Raw genomic sequence first — 17,904 nt, forward strand, 5'->3', positions numbered from 1 at the left:
CTTAAGCACACGTGTACCCGCCGTGCACAAATCCAGATAACCGGCATCACATGTTATTTACAACACACTGATAACTGGAGGTCATGGTTGTGAGTCGTCAACATGTCTTAATACAGGAGGAAGCGTGTGGGTGGAAACATTGCATTTAACGATTTCTTTATTATGAGAAAATGAGGATTGGTGACCTTGGTGCTGAGAGAAAGATACATCAGATCTCAGTCTACCTAAACTGAGTATCTTACAGTTTTTATCTGCTGTAACAAAAAGCTTTTGTCCATTTATAGTTTTTTAATGCAATTTTTTTGGAGCGAATATTAATGTGTTCTTTGGCTGTGCACTCTAACTTTTTCCCGAACTACCGATGTTCTGTCTTTGAGGAAGGTAATGGTAATCTTCATTTTATAAATAAACAAAGCTTAAATTGCTCAAAGCAGAGGACAAATCCATGACATTGATCTGCATACATAGATGCCAAACATTAGATTCAAGCGTGTTCAAAACATGAATCGAGCTGACTGAAAACAGGCCTTTTTTTTAACGCTGACTTTGAAGTTCAAGATGTCATGTCAGACATATTTTAGAGCATTCTGACTGTGAGTTCCTGAAAAGCACACTGATCAGTCTTTAAGTAAAGTAATGGTCATCTATTTTCTAAAAAATAAAGCTTGTATGACTAAAAGCAGAGGGCATATCCAAGATATTGACCTGGAAACATAGAGACGAAACATTCAATTCGTTTCCTTGATATGTGACCCCATTAAAAATCCTTAAAAAATAACATTTTTAGCCAATCTTTCAGAAATTACACTTATTCCCACTCCAATATACCCAACAAGATTACACACAATTTGACTTACACACTAAGTCAAATAGCTGCTCTCTGTAACAGTATTTATATTCTGAAGCCAAATCCGTTGGTACATTTTTTGTTGTTATTGCTCATTCCTTTTAGTAAATATGAATTTATTCTGTGGCCTTTTTTATGTGAGTTTTAACTCCAAAATTCTGCGTGCAATAAGAATGAATTTGACTCTTACAGGAACAGAAATGAACATCAATATGGTAAATCCTAGATCAAAGCGTGTTCAAAACATGAATCGAGCTGACTGAAAACAGGCCTTTTTTTTAACGCTGACTTTGAAGTTCAAGATGTCATGTCAGACATATTTTAGAGCATTCTGACTGTGAGTTCCTGAAAAGCGCACTGAGACTGGCAGGGATTGGTTTTACAACATGCAGAGCACGAGCTACCTACTGCAGGGAGACTGTTTGAGGCTCCTGGCTGAAAGGAAAAGCCCAAGTTCTTCTTAATTCCTACATTTTTAAGCATTTGGAAAAACAGCACTCACATTCGACTGAACCCTATCACCGCTGCACATGTCCCCCCACTCTATTCATAGAGGCAGTGGATGTATTAGTCCACTGGCAGCTGAGGTTTTAGCGCAGACGGCAGCAAGGGATCTTAGACAACCAGTCACCCCCAAACCTAGACAGGAGCAGACAAAAGCAGGCGGCTGTGTTTTCCCCGGGTGAGCTGATGTTCTCATTCTTAGCTGTCTACCCTCCACAGTAACCTCCTATCCTTCCCGGACTTATCAGTTTCATGGTTCTCTACCTTGACCTCAATCCCCTGCTCTTGATCTGTTAAAAAGAAAGAAAGTCTGCTGCTGTCAGACCTGAGCTCATCCACTTTGACCCTCCCCTATCCATTTCTTCAATGCTTTACCAACAGCTTATATTAAAGGGACCGCTCTGATAGCTTTCAAATATAAAATATACCATTTTGGCCTTGAGTAAAGACAGTGGAATTTACTTATAAAAGGAAAGTGTGTTGTTTATCCTTCCCTTTAAAAAGACTGCACTAACAAGTCACTGAGTGCAAAACAGTATCTTTCAGACATACGGATATTTTAACCTTTGCCTCTCTCAGAAGCAATTCGTACCATAACATGCTCTAGGAGAAATGAAATGTAGGCGGCTGCGCGTATTCCCATTGTTTCAAAGAGTGTGCCGGAGAGATACGGTGGCCTTCAGGTAACAAACATAAGAAAAATGCTCACTCTAGAGTCTGAGTTTGATTTAAAGCTAGCAGCTGTTTATACACTGATGAAAGTGAAAGGGGCCCTTTATGCTCATTTTAAGGTTTCATCATTATATATTTGTGCCTCTACTGTGACATGTCTGCATGCTTTAATAATGTTCAAAAAGGTCTTTATTTTTCTCATACTGCCTGTGCTGAAGCACCTCTTTCCCCCTCTGTCGGAAACCAGAGCCCAGTCTTTGCGAAAAATCTATAAACCCCACTATAGGAAAGGGAAAACACCAAAAAGCATAAAAGGGCCTCTTTAATAATATGATATTGCATCTCTGCTAATATTCCTAAATACACACTGGCCCTTTAAGACTGTAATATACTGGACGGATGCGTTATAAACAGTTTGAAATAGGGCTGCTCAATTAATCGTAATTACGATTTTGGCTTGCAACGATTATGAAAACAACATAATCGAAATAAAACGATTATTTATTTTATTTTTTTTTTTTTTATTATTATTTTTTTTCAGTTGAATTATACTTAAAGAGTAGGGTAATCAACTGTTAAAAACATACAGTTCACATTTTTTTCTCCAATAAATTGATGTTTTCAAAGTAAATGGATAATCGTTTTTAATAATCGTGATATCAATTATTGACCCAAATAATCGAGATTATGATTTTTGCCATAATCGAGCAGCCCTAGTTTGTAGCCTTAATGTAGGCGAGCAAATTACTCTAAGTATTAATGGTGTAATGCGTGTCTGGTTATGGAGTCATTTTATGGGGTTTTCCGATGCTTTAATGGAAGTATTCAATGTTTCACTTTTACAGGCAGCTCTGTTTATCTTTGGACTAATGATATCAATGGAAAAAGCTTACAAATGCACTCATCTGAAAGTGTTTCATATTTTCTAAAAGTCTCTTTAAGACAGGTCTTCGCAAATCATAATTAAATAAGGGTTGTTAATTATGTGGGCTAACACAGCAGGTATATATGTATTGGTCCGTTCGATATTATCAGCAAATAAGGGCATTTTAATTGTTCCCAGTCTAACCTGTGAAGTGATGCTGTGTACTTTGTGTTTCATCTCACTCGCCCTGGTCCTGAGGCAATGCGCGTGCACTCTAAGTAAAGAGGCAGACTTATCTGAGTTTAATAATGAAACTGATTCGTACCGAGATACAAAACACTTTGATGTGCTCTTCTGGTGTGTTGTCCCATTGCATGCCTTATTAATCGTTTGTACTATTTTTGTCTCCTTCATGAATAACTTTTGAAATGTATCAAAGGCACAAAATGCACCTACTGTTAAACTAAAAGTATGACTCGCTGTACAAACACGAAACTGAAACGGGACATAAATGCCTTCTGGGTCTGGTTTTGATCAAAACGAAAGCTAAACTTGAATCTCTTTCTACTCTCGAAAGATTATTGGGTGTAAAATCATGAAAGTGGGCTCTTAATTGGCATAGCTTTCCGTGACTTAACTTTTGTGCTCACGTAATTCTGTGATTATTCTTATCTCGCTTTGGAGGACGCATGGAGGGTTTAAGAAAAATCCATATCTTAACTAAATGATGTAGTGGACTGTGAGAAACAACAACAAGGAATACATTACTGTGCATTACGATGAAAAACTAAATCAATATTTTAATATCAGAGTGGTGTTAAAATGGTGCAGCTTTGTCAGCACTTAACGCATTTGGTAGTATAATTAGTCAGCTGTTGAGGAATACAGCGCATTGTTCTGAAAAATGGCCGACAATGAGAAAAAAAGTCAATCATAACGGCAGCATATTATGTCATAATGTATCTCGTCTGATATATTTTTTCCATTTAATTAATTAATCAGTCATTCGAGTGTGCCATTTCTGTCATAGCAAATTAGACTATACATGTTTATTTTTAATCAGATTATTTTCAAAAACAATCCGACATCTTCACACGTCATTCAAACACTTTGAACCGAATGAAGTGAAGGGAAAGATGCAGCTTTCTGTCAAGTCTTTAGTAGTTGAATTTGTTTAGTGAGCTGAACATATATCTTCTGTAATGTTATATATTCTGCTTATGAAAAACATGTAAGGTGACACACTTTCCGTGCTAAAACTACAGGAACTATGATGATATTGTATAGCTGACTCAGACTTTATAAGCGCTAAAATAAGGCTGTACTGAAAAGTAAATACTCACTTAAAGACTGACAGCTGAGAGCCAGGGGAAACTCCTTTTAGGATTCCTTCTTCTGCACGTTCAAAAATATCTATAGAGCCATGTAGCGTCAAAGAGCAGGGGACAAATGAATATCCCTCTTCCTCACAAAGCTGTTTCTGTTTCCTGAGCATATGGGATTCTCTATTACTGAGGACAGAATAACAGTGATGCAGACTAAGTGTCCATACTTGCTCTCACAAACATTCTTCAGCTTGTCAATGCTTGCCCCCAAAACCAAAAAGCTCTTCCTACCACTCTTTTCTGACTCTATCCCTGCTGTTGCTTACTTAATCATGTTTTGGTTCCTCTGGGAACAAAGGGTTTTTTCTACTTCCGACAGATTCTTTGAGTACTGCACAGGGCACTGAGAATGATAAGAATGTCATTGAGTAATAACACGTAGGAAGTCAGATTCTTATGTCAATGTCAAAGAAAGAGCTGCAGCAACAATAAGAGAAAAATAAACTTGCATGTTGGCCTTGGTACTGGAAATACATTAGCAATGCCTTCCCCTACACTCTCCGTTGGTCTATAAACTTTAACAGCTAACCCCACTGCATACTAGGTGATAAAAACCAAGGCTCCTTTGCTCACAGTCTGTAAACATGACTTGGTAGCAGGTCCAAAGCCTGCACAGCGGATTAATCCCATATATTGACCTGTACTACATTAAAATAGCAGCATGCCAAATTTGAAGCCCTTTCTGATAGTTGCATTTTTATAGACCTTTTTTCTCTGTCTGTCAGCAGATGAGATGGATCAATATGATCATACGCTTCACAAATGCAAGTGTTTTTTATCAGCTACTTACTGCAAGCTGCTATCAGCTGGCAGAGGCTGTGGTTAGCAGCTTCCCCTTCTCTGAGTGTGTGGTTCAAGTGAAGGCCCACAAGTGCAGCAACGGAAAGAAGTTGCACGCAGAGTGAAAGGGTATGCACTTTATCCTTTAATCACCAACAAAACATGTTAAGAACAACATCCTGTTAGACATATCACATAAGCTATCTTGCTAGTAACATTATTAAGAAGTTTTAAGGCAACATTTCAATAACAGCTCACAGCACAGAGTTTGGTAGCACGTTCCCTTTAATACCCATGGATAGATGCTAGGGAATGTGCAGGATGCAATTCCCTGCTCTTATGTAACAGCAATAAGCTGCTAGCTCGCCCCCAGGCCGGTAAGGCTACAGGCTATGCTGGGTCTCTCTCTATCACGCGTTCTTCCCCTAACACAAACACAACCCAACACAAACACTCGCACAGTAATAGCGCTATAATATGCTAGCTCGTGCCTGAAGTGGTTGATAGCTCTCTTCTTCTGAGAGCAAGGCTATAGGGGCTGTGAAAGTAAACAGCTCGGATCAAACCAACTCTCTGCTCTCTTTGAAGAGTGGGAGACAATTACGGGGATCAATGGTGCAGCCCGGAGGTGGTTAACAGCCAAGACAGGCAGGCAGACAGGGATTGATGCCCCGTTATATTGAGAGTCGACTCCTCCATGACTTCACTGTGAACCACCGCCACATCCAAACTGCACTGCATTCTGGCTGGACATCCATGTTGGAAATCCCAAAGTGAGATACAAATTGAAGTTGTCTGAAGTCCTTACCACCAGCTGCTCTTGCAGTAATAAGTGGTGTACCTTTCTTACTGTCCTAATGTGCTCAATGTAGTGACTGCTTTTCGTCTTTTCTTTTCTTAGTTATGTTCTCTGTATTTTATATGTTTGTGTTATGTGTAACGTTGCTGCCTTCTTGGGCAGGTCAGCATTGTAAATGAGATTTTATCTCAATGCTCTTTTATCTGGTTAAATAAAATAAAATAATACACGGTATAAAAAATAAGAAATCTCAAAGTGAGATACAAATACTGCAAATTGTAGATTTTACTACATTTCCAGTTGTAGCAGATGGGGGTCAATGCTCTGTGTGGGTGGACATTCCTTCAGGCAACATTTCTCCAATGGATTGGTAGGTAATAGCTACAGTATGTTCACTATAAACGCTATAAAGTTTTATCAAAGTGTTTATGAGTGAAGGTGTGCATGTTTATTTGTGTTATGTGTAGGTCATGTAACTGCAAGCTATATTTGACATCATTTGTACATGGATGGCAACGAGAGACTGCACAACCTCAATTGTGAGTGTGCAAAGGTTGAGCCTCTAAGTGTATTTTGAACAGCGCACATTGTGTGGGAGCTTCTCTTGCCCCTACCTCTCCTGTGGGACAAGTGTGTCTGTACAGAAGATGTGATTTCAGATGGCTCGCACCACCTTGACTCAGTAAACAACAAGATGAAGGAAACAGTGGGAGAGGTGCAACAGCCGCTAGCTGTGTTTCTTCCTCAGCACACCACAGCCATATTAGTTGCCTAAATGACATATTTGCCAGTTGATGTGGAACAACATCAACAAAAGAGCCTTTTGAACTAAATATAGTGTTTATGTGAAAGTAGAATGTGTCCTTGGCGGCTATGATAGCAGATGAATATATTCAGGTTTTTTGTGTACACTTATGAATAGGACATGAGATTGTTAAAAAAAAGAAAAATTGAGATAAGATCAAAACAAATACATTTGTATTTCCAAGGGAGGGAAAAAATGTCTCTGAGATGTTTAAAGGCTTCCCACCCTCTTTGTGTGTGCAGAGGGGGAAACAATGTTGGCTGGTTATCATATCATTCCATCTACGCCAACAGAACAGAACAACAAAGCAGCAACAAGAACCCCTCTGCCCAACTCTCATTTACTTTTCAGTCCTCCTGGGTGAGGAGAGGAGGAGAAAAGCAATGTGTCATTACCTCCATCAACAGAGTAAGGAGGCAGACTGCTGCACAGGCAGGGCTGCCCTTTACTGTTTGCACACAGCCTTGCTTAGACAGATGTCATAACATGCTTTATTAAATGTCTTTCAATTGACAAACTGCAGGATGAATCGCATGACTTTACAGTGTGCTGGCACCCACACACAGGATTACCAATGCTGTTTGCCATCAGGCTCACATGTGAGTGTGTGCAGCTACACACACACACACACACACACACACACACACACACACACACACACACACACACACACACACACACACACACACACACACACACGCAAACATAGCAAACTCCCCCCATGCTTGCTTTCTCTGTCTCAGAAGCTAAATTAAATGACTGAGCCTTGGCTGAGTGATTCTGCCACTTAAGCATTTGGAGGCGGACGCATTGTGCCAGCTCATGTTCAGGGTCATGCTAGTGTCACTTAAAGAGTCTCTAATGAGACCCAGACAGGCACACAGTGTCCAGCCGACCAGAGCCGAAAATCTGAAAGCCACAGTATGAGAACACTAGTGCAAAGAAAAAAGGTATTGAAAGGCCACTACATCAGGTGTAATGAGAGAAAGAGACAGTGAAGATTTTATATAAAAATAAAAAAAACACAACAGAATCTCCTGATCCGACATTTTTCTTTTTTAAATTATCACAGAAAGTTGGATGTATCTAATGTAAAATTGTGTAGAAGAGAGTTAAAAAGGCTCACCAGTGACTGTCCGGTAAGGCTGTTTATTCAGTTTTAAGATTAAAAGTCAAGCTTGAGTGAAATGCTGCGTTTTATATAAGATATATTTATGACAGACTGTCAGGAGCCACTGAGATATATCACTCACAGCGAGACAGAGTGAAGGACAGGATGAAAAATGGAGAGACATTAAACATGTCCAAATTCAAAAGCAGTTCAAAAAGTATTTAATCCAGTGTCTATACGTTACAGTAGATAGGGCTCCACAATATGCAAAAAACAACTAATTTAGATTATATTGAACCATATTGCAAACTGCAACATGTTGAAGACTCATTATTGAAACATTATTGACATAAATATATATTAAAATGATTATAGGGATTTTGAGAGGATCTTTACTAAACAATCATTTTTCATGAAATCTGTAGAATACCGTTGGGGACCGTGCAGCACCAAATAACTTATTATTCAGATATTTTCACATATTTAGCATTTACCAAATATTGCATTTAGTCCGTATTATCATAGTGTTAACAGAAGCTCCTAAATACGAAAACTGCCTGTTTTAATATAGCTGTACTTGAATATAGCAGTTGAATATTTTACCAGGCACCAGTAAAATATTTTTATATGTAGGCATTAGCTTGCCCAGCCTCTGTTCAGTCAAACCTCTGGTGGCAACGCACAGGAGGAGGAGGTGGGGATTGGATTGAGAGTTTATACAGTGTGGAGCTCACATGGGTGTTGTTCGACATGAATATTCAATACACACCTCAGAATAAACCATTGTGTTTCCATTTCAAGCAAATTCCATCTGGGATTGTGTTTCAAGGCTGAAGAGGCAACAGATGAATGTCTATACAGCGAGGCACTAAAGATAATGCCATTCCACAGACAAGCAAAAACATGGCGTGCTATACAGTAATTGAAATTCAAATAAAAGTAAACTGATCATCTGTTGAAATGACACTGGGTGCTAAAGCAGCAGCAAACTCAGTGAACAAGCTCACAACCATTTTGTAACATTTGGCAAATGATGGTACCCTGGCACAGTGCTGCACAATCTGGAAAGAAGCTGCAGCAGGCTGAATGTATAACTAGTTGGAAAGATAAATTATCAGCAGGTGGAGTTTGTATTAGCCTCCATCTACTCCCATCTTTTTTTGTTAATACCAAGAGACAGGATGCCTGCAGAAGCCATAGAGGGAACAAAACATATTTCCAGGCCACTATTGAATTTGTGCAAATACATTATACATTTCTTGGCCTTGATTTAATAAAAGTATGTCTATGTTTTGATCGATCTCCGGGCACAAATTAAATAATTAAATGCACAAGGCCAAGTCATTCATTCCAGACGCCACCTGCGTAGGACACCTTGGTTGCAGAAGGCCATGGAAAGGGAGTCTTTAATTGAGCTTCACTTTTTGCGTTTTGTTGTTGAGTTACTGTCAGTTGGCAGCTACCAAGTTGAAACTAATGTGGCCTTGCAAGCTTATTATCAAATGAATGTATCGCTACTTGGAGCCGGTGAAATTGACTTCATCCTTCAAGGAGAAAGTCTGGTCTGTTGAGATGGCTTTCTGTAAATACACTTATATTTTGCGCAAAATAAATACAAACCTATTAGTAAATTGAGGCTACCAATTTACAGTCTGTACTCGGATAAATAAATGGTAGCCCAGGTGAAAAGCCTCTACTGAGAAGAACACAGGTTAAACTTATTCTGATTGTATGAATTTACCGCTCCTCATAATAATCCCATAGAAACAAATGTAATTTGAATTGTCCAGAGGAAATGTTTTTTGGAGGTGCTTAAACAAAACAAGAAGTTTGATGGAGCTCAGGACGGATCTTGAAGAGATAAAGCTTTCTGTATTCATGATGGTTGAAATGTATGAAGACAGAATTTGTACAGAGTGGTAAACCAGTCTTTGACTTAGAAAAACATACAAGCTTGTCTTCATTTAAGTCAAGCTTGGTGCGATATCTGAAGATGAAAGCGATGAATGAAGATAGTCAGACTGTTTGACTGCATAACACCTCGCTGTTGGGTCTGCATAAAGGAACTGTCTCAGCAGGTGGAAAAAAACAACACAGTTGCAGGCCAAAGCAAACACCAATTTGCACAACCCACCCACCTTGGTTCAAGACACCACAGCTTACTCTGTACCGGCGTTAAAACAGAGGCCTTAATGTGATCCATTTTCAAATACTAACAGCTGCAATGAAGGAGTCCTTACTCACCGTAACGCTCATGAATGTTTCATAGTAAGTGATGCCAAATTAAGATCTTGGTGCCCTGGGTTGTGGGCCGTTTGATTAGGATCACGCGTATACACCCACACTGGAGAGCCTGTTATAACGTCTGTTTAAAAACGTCTGAATCACAGGGCCCACCCATTCAGAATACCATGTCTGGCATTCCCACTGATGTGCCGGCGGATTTTCCCATGGGATCAACACTAAAGGATGGGCTGCCCGGCTTGAATGCTCCAAGACTCAAGGGTTTGGACTCAGACTGCCTTAAATTATTGATATCCCAGAGAGTACTATAATTCAGTGCCTGTTATAAATCAGCATCTCTGAAATCTGTAGGATATTTATAAACATAATGAGATTCTGCTGAGGATTTCTCGCAGCTTTTCATGTTCACCCCCTGTAAAGTTTAAAGCTCCATCCAACGCATGAAGGATGACAACTTCATGGCGGGCTCTAAAAACATTCTCATTATCATCTCTCACACACACACACACACACACACACACACACACACACACACACACACACACACACACACACACACACACACACACACACACACACACACACACACACAGTATATTTTCAATATGCAACACACAATTGTTTACTCACTGATTCCTGGCTCTTGTCCTTTGCATCATACACAGTTAGCTTGACTAGTGTCTCCGGGCTGGCAGGATACTCTGACGGGAAGGTCACTCCTGTCAGAAACAGGGGGTCTTTGTTCGCCTGTCAGGAGAGGGACAACACAGAGAAAGGGTGAGACACTTTATGTGTGTGTGTGGGGGTGGTGTGTACCTTATATGCACAGAAGTACTGCAACACTCATGTTAAAAAAGGAAAAAGAAGCAGGAAGCCAAAGGGATAGAAGGAAGGAGGGAGATTTTGGTGGGTAAATAAGCCAACAGCTGGGCTCAGTCTGTCCTCCTCCTCCCCTCGGCGTTTCGCCCCACTCCCCCCTGCTGCCTCTCCTGGGTACAAAGAGAGAAGATAGAGGTCTCCCTGGTGGGTCTACCTGGAGCTCTGGCATAACTACAGTATCTCAACTGAGACTGCAGGCGAGGAGCAACAAATGTTGAGAGGTAAATTGGCACAGCGGCATTCTGGGCAATGGGATAGAAGCGGTGTCCACAGCAGCAAACACACCAGAGGGCTGCATGGCATTAGCTAATTTTCACTCAAAACTCGTTTCACTTTACCCAGTTATCTCCCTTAACTTCCATCCATTTGGAACAGCGGGGCACGTTTTGCCATGGCCTGCAGAGACCTTGCTTTTATTGCACTGTGAAAATGTCTCAACAAGGTTGTGACTGGCATTTACTTCAGATTTAAGCCTCTCTAATACAACTGCAGAGTGAAAACTTTTATGCCATTGTGTCACTTGTTGGGAGAAATTGGTTTTCAGACAAGAGAGAGGACAATGAAATAAGGCGGGTTTCTCTGCCTCCCTAGTTTCAATTATTTTCTTTTTTTTACGGATTTTTCTGACAGTCTTTTATACCCCAGGAAGTTTACTTCGGATGTAAGAACCTTTTAAAGGAACTCAAAAATGGAGGGTCTAGGGACAATATGTTACCCTTTCCTAAAGCTATTAGTCTACTATCCCATCACTCAAGGGTTTTCACTATAAGTAATGGGTTTCTTTTGGACGGAATTTTGTTTACTATGTTCAATCTGAATTTACTTTAAAATAAAAACATCTATATTGATTCTGACTCTTCTACATCCAACTCATAGGTGTATCATTGCTTTGAGAACAAAGGTTATTAATGTACCCCTTTTAGAAGTAAAGATATAGTCATTTGTTCTGGGAATGTCATTTTCGAGCCTGAGACCTGAAAAACAGGCTTGGGGCTTAACAGGTTAAAGTCCGCATGTAGGGGTTAGTACTTGTAGAACGTTCAGGAACATGATACACAGCACAGCATCAATCTGCAGCAGCAGTGTGTTTTTGTCCATTGTCCAAAGCTTTGTCACATCAAAATGGACTTACTGAAGACATCCTAAAGATGGACTGACAATGAAAACCAGGCGACGTTGAGCATCTATGCTTAAGTATACTGTAAGTAAAGTTTGAATTGTGAAAGGAGACCACACACTCAAAAGGTATCAAGGAAAATCTCCACTAATATGATTTAAACTGTCAATGTTGGGGGGACATTATTATGATGGAACTGCATCAACCAGTGTTTTGAAAAGATATGTTATCATTTAAATGAAGTTAGAGATTCAGCTGGCGTGATGATCCTTGCTGTAGCTCAATTGTAGAGCCTAGTATGGAATCTCCAATGAATAAAAGTGAACTGAATGGCACCAGGAGCTGATCGTTCTTTCTTGAAAACAAGGATTGTTAAGCCACTTGGAGTTGTCTACTTAAACCAATTCAAAGCACTTTGTGTTTACACGAGGGGCTTCCTCTCCCCCTGCTGCACTCTGATGGGCGTCTCTAGAACACAACCCTCTGGGACCCAGTGGGACCGGGTGGGGAGACGTAATGAGACTGACACAGACAGACTGGCAGACATGTCTGAATGTATGGTAACGCCCTTCAGTAAAAAAAACCTCAGCAAAGAAATTAGGCCTGGTCATTTGAAGGTATCATGGTTGAAAATGTCCAATATCAATTTGAATGACACATTTATTTAGTTGGATGAAACTTACTTAGCTTAGTTTGAATTGGAATCTTTCATTTGGACAAAAACTAAATAATCACAATTCAAAATGTATTAAAATTTGAATGTTGTGGCTGGAATCTGTTATCCCAAAATTGGTAACTTCATACTGTATCTCAAATGTTGCTAACTGTGTATCCAGCCCACTCTCTTCAGTCTGCGTACAAATGACACGACTTTGAAAAGGCGTGCAATAGATACGTAGAAGTCCGATTTTGCGTGCATATGATACTCCCACGTTACGTTTGTTATGAACGTATCTTAAATGCGTTTATTTTCTACATATATTTGCCATTTATTTAACTCTAACCATAACCATAACCCAATAAGCTGCTGTGTCGTTTCTTGCACCGCAAACATTAAAACTGTCATTGGAACGGCGATCAAGCCTCTTGTTTTAATGTTTGAGGTGAAATATCAGCGTATCATATGCACGCAACATCGGACTTCTGCGTATCTATTGCACGCCTTTGCAAAGTCGTGTCATTTGTACGCAGACTGTGAGACCGGCTTGGTGTATCAAACCTTGATATATGATTTCATGTTGATACAATACCGTTGAATTTGAAGTATTGCATTGGGGAATAAAATAAATCAAATCAGACACCATGGGCATGATGCTGAATTTGGTCTACTTGAGTATAAACTCACATCACTCCAACACATAAGTTGATCAACCACATTTTGTGTTGTATTGATTCTGCCCACTGGCGGCGGCATGTAACGTATAACAATAATGGCATCGCAGTTCTTTGATTGACCCTCACTGTCGATCATTACTCCGTTTAAACTACATATTGTTAAGCTAACAGGCTGGTTAACTAAAGATACTGGTGGTAGCACACAGGACATGTTCACTTCTGCAAAGCAAGTCAAGTATTTGGCGGCACATTCCTGGAGTAGATCAATCAAAAAAGAAGAATAAAGAGCAGGCTGAAAGGTTAAAAGAAAATGTGCTGTAAAGTTGTGTTCACAGATAAAAAAGTAACCAGGGATTATTATTTATTTGTTATGAACACAAATACAATAAGCTGAAGTGTTTTCCCCAAGTAAGGTTTATTTTAATTGTATGCAGTTTTTGGCCAGCCAAGTAATATTTTGGCTGTATAATTCTTTCTGTTTACCTGCCATTGGCAGATAAACCAAAACCTAAATTCTGGACCCGGACTGAAACTCTGGTAAGATGCAGACCAACAAGCCTCGAGCTCTTGGCTACAATAGAGGGTGTTTGGAGCCAAAGCATGAAGCGCCAGTAATACTGTACAGCAATGTTCTTAACACAGACACACAGAGACAGACTTTCAGAGTTTAACTGCAAAATCACTCACATAGCGAACACACAGACACACCACCTCACCACTAGCCCCGCTGAAGCTTCAGAAATCTTCCATGTGCTGACAGAGGGGAAATAAAACAAGTCTATCGCTTCTTGTTTCAGCCTCCATAGACGTGGTTATACCGGTCCTGATGCCCGGTGCCGTTTTGCCGCCAAGCCATGAAGTTTTGTGGTTTGTGTTCGCTAACATCCCAAACACACAGCCTGATTCAGCACAGCGGGTACAGACACAGTGGAACCAGTGCGCTGCTTTGGGCTCAGTGCAAAGCTTCATATATATCAGTACTGGGTATACTGACAAAAAGACCATTATACCAAAGAATGTGCAGGTACACACATATACACACACACACACACACACACACACACACACACACACACATGCACACATAAGCCCTTACACTTCCATCACTGGCACTCTGAAAAGGCCTCATTCAGACTTACCAGCATGGTTGGCAACCTCAGCTGCGGCTCAATCTTCTTAGTGCTACTGATGGGCTGAGATGAGCTAAAGTGGTAAGCCCGTCTCCATTTACACAGAAATAAGCCAGTCTGTCATACAAGTGGTCAACATATGCTATGAGAGACAGCTGCCCCTCTCTAGTCTTTTTGTCCGTTTGGGTTGCAAACCTCGGTGGAATGGCCAATTAAGACCATTAGTAAGAGGGTGTGTGTGATTGTGTTGGGGGGAGGGGGGGGGTGAAGTATTCTATCTTGAGTCATGCTACCCTGGAGTTTTTCTCTCTCCCTTGACCACTCATAATTACACACACATACACAGACTAGACTTTTTGGACTTGTTCCAGGCGGGGGGTTCTTCGCTCCACTAGCATGGCATCAAAGGCGATGTTATCCCCTAGCTTTGCGTCAAATCCCTTCAAGTAGCGCCACCCCTGGGACCACTGCCCATGTGTTAGGAAAGGGATTTTCCTACGAGATACTAGATAGCATTTTTGTGTCTCCTGCTTCAAATACTGTTTTTCAGAGACGTTTCCTTTTGCACTTTAATGAGATTTAGAGGGCTTTAGATTTTCTGTTGTCACTGGTCCTTTCTGTTTTACCAACACTAGATTAAGATAGACCCTCTGAGACTCGCTATATGGAGATAAAAAGGGTCTGTGTTTTGAGAAAAGCCGGCATTATGTGTCCCAGATCCATACAATTAAGTGCACTAATACTAGTGAGTATTCACCATGTGCTAAGGATAACAGTGCACTATTTAGGAAGTAAGTAAATAAGAAATACATGTAACCTCCTGTGTTATACCAATTATAATTTAAACAAGGCCTGCATTAATCAGTGATGCCTGACTTGACAGATGCCAAATATATTTACCCTCTTTTCCATTTCTGATTCATGCAAATTAACAAACTGCCACATTTTCAAAACCAGGTCAATGTTTTACACACACATTATTCCTATGTACAGAAATGAAATGTTTTTGTTAAATTATATATTGCTGAAAAACACTGACTTATTGCTGGGAACATTAGAAGAGCTTTAGTTATACACACATAACTTGATCAAACTATTCTCCAAACCACAAATGTATTTTAAATATAAGAACATTTAAAAAGGGATACCACACCCTCTGTTAGTCAACGTTCATGATATTTTTAGTGCTCACGTGTTAAGACTTGCCTGCAGAGTTGCTGGTTAATGCCTACATAAATACACTGACTTACTGACCTTAAATTATACTTTATTCTGTCACTAATTTCGTCTGTTCACACACTAAAACACAGGGTAACACATTGATTTATGTTTGGGAGCTGTAGCAGCAAGACCTTTAAGATATATTTAGAGGCAGTGTGTTCTAAAACTGACTTTTCAAATAAATTACACCTAGAGAGGTCATTTATTTTAACTAAAGAGAAGTCCAGGTCCAACATGATTACATGCTCGCCAGTTTCTTTTTTATCTGACCCCTGTCTAGTGATTCATGGGTAAGACTAAAGAGAGCTTGTTCCATCATTTATCTTCTAAATTAAACCCTAATATAATCTGCCGTGGATCCCTGATAATACACCTATAACACGAAGAGGACTAATGCTGAAGCCTTCGTGCAGGAGCCGGCTGCAGCTGTTGGCAGCAGGCATCCCGGGAATGTGACAACAGGAGAAACACAAGTGGCAGTTGTGCAGTCTTCAGATTCATTTACACACGCAGTGGGGCTTTCCGGTACGCACACACACACTCGCACATACACCCAAACACTCAAACACACAACAGCAGGTCCACCTTTGGCCACACAGGTTAATGAACATCTGCTGTTATGCATGTTGGAAGGCAATGTTTGAGTGTGAGACCACAGTGTCCTGACAAGCAACCTCTGTTCCTTTAAAAAACATTAAACTTGGGCTTAATTCAAAGAAGTCACATTTCATTTTCTCAATGTCATGCTGCTTCTGGGTCAACATATCATCATAATACGATTTGATTGCTCTGATTACTGTGAAAAGTGCTAAATATACTACTATAAGTTATGGCCAGTATCCTGAATTATACAACACTACCTAGACTAATAAAATGAATATATTGCAGATGAAACTCCACAGACTATCTTAAACACTTCTTATGAGGCTGCAAACCTCTCTTTTGAAACCGACTTTTAAAATCACACATACCCGTTTCTTGTTAAGTAGAAAGCAGTCCATATCCTCAGATGCTGCTCCAAATCCTGAACATTACAGCCATGAAATCAAAACTCCAGCAGCACTCAGAGTTTCTGCAGAGCCGGCTCAGCCAGCATACTGTACAGTATCCTACCACATCCTGTGTTTCGACGCACACACACTGATTTTCCCTTGACAGGACCGAGGGGGAGAGCAGTGGAAATGCAGTCTTTCAAAGAGACGGTTCTGCTCATTTAGCTTGAATGGATTAGCAGGAAAATAATATGCGGCAGGAAACTTTGCCCTCATATGAGGAGAGAAGAAAAAAAGCGTGTGTGTGAGTGAGTGTATCTGTGTGTAAGGGGGTGTTGCATAGTGGGACGGTGGGCAGCTGTTGCCGCCCAAAAAACACTTGTGTGACTGTTTCCTTGGCAACAGCACTGTCAAACTGGAGGCAATAAAAGAAGCATTTAAAGAGGTTAAAGACCACGGACACTCTCACAGTAGGAAACACTTACTGTACATACTGCGATATCTATTGGCACTATGTATGGCACTTTTATTTCTACAAGTGAGGAAATACAAAGTTAACACTTGTTTGCATAATCTTGTTGAATTCATACACCGACTTGATGATAAATAATTACTGAAGTGCATGCCACGCAAAAGAGCCAATGTGATGAAGGTGATATGGATCAGCAAGAGACCAATAACTAACATCACAAAGACACAAAGAAAAAGCTCTAATTTATATATGTATCAGCGTAACAACACACATTTTATGTAAAAACTGTAATAACTAACTTTCTTCAATCTGTGTATTACTATTTTGTATTCAATGGAAACACTTTATAGGAATATATTTTCTGTTTCTGTTTATGTAATTTTGTGCAATGCCTTGTCTCCATGCTGTGACAAAATCATTTCCCAAACTGGGATCAATGAAAGTATCTGTAATATAACCATAAATCCAATCATGAAAGAAATAAAGAATACATAAATACATTTCGGAGAAACCGTTTGTATGATGATATAAGATCAGAAGCGGATGTTTCTCCATCATATAAATATATATTTTTATAACTGGCCAATCTGATGTTTGTATGGTCCTGTAGGGTTGAGTTGTGGCCATCTGCGCACAGAAGCACATGTTGCAAAAGGAGAAGCTTTTCATACTACAGCAACTGTGAGGAGCAGACACTGTAAACATCACCTTCAGTCATTGAAACATTCCTTCAGACTGATTTCCTG

At 40.0% G+C, this 17,904-nt stretch overlaps 1 protein-coding gene across 1 annotated transcript in view; it reads right to left on the reverse strand.

The window, feature by feature from the left end:
- Window positions 1–7,515: 7,515 nt before the first annotated feature.
- LOC104952515 (type II inositol 3,4-bisphosphate 4-phosphatase-like) overlaps window positions 7,516–17,904 on the reverse strand; it is a 31,745-nt gene continuing 21,356 nt past the window's right edge. The window contains exons 4-5 of the mRNA XM_010779355.1: window positions 10,643–10,759; window positions 7,516–7,566 (exon numbers count right to left, since the gene is read on the reverse strand). Of these exons, the coding sequence (XP_010777657.1) occupies window positions 7,516–7,566; window positions 10,643–10,759 (168 nt within the window). The remainder of the gene's footprint in view (window positions 7,567–10,642; window positions 10,760–17,904) is intronic.

This window comes from Notothenia coriiceps, unplaced genomic scaffold (assembly GCF_000735185.1).
Source record: "Notothenia coriiceps isolate Sejong01 unplaced genomic scaffold, NC01 NC01_scaffold00000339, whole genome shotgun sequence".
In the NCBI taxonomy this organism is placed as follows: domain Eukaryota; kingdom Metazoa; phylum Chordata; class Actinopteri; order Perciformes; family Nototheniidae; genus Notothenia; species Notothenia coriiceps.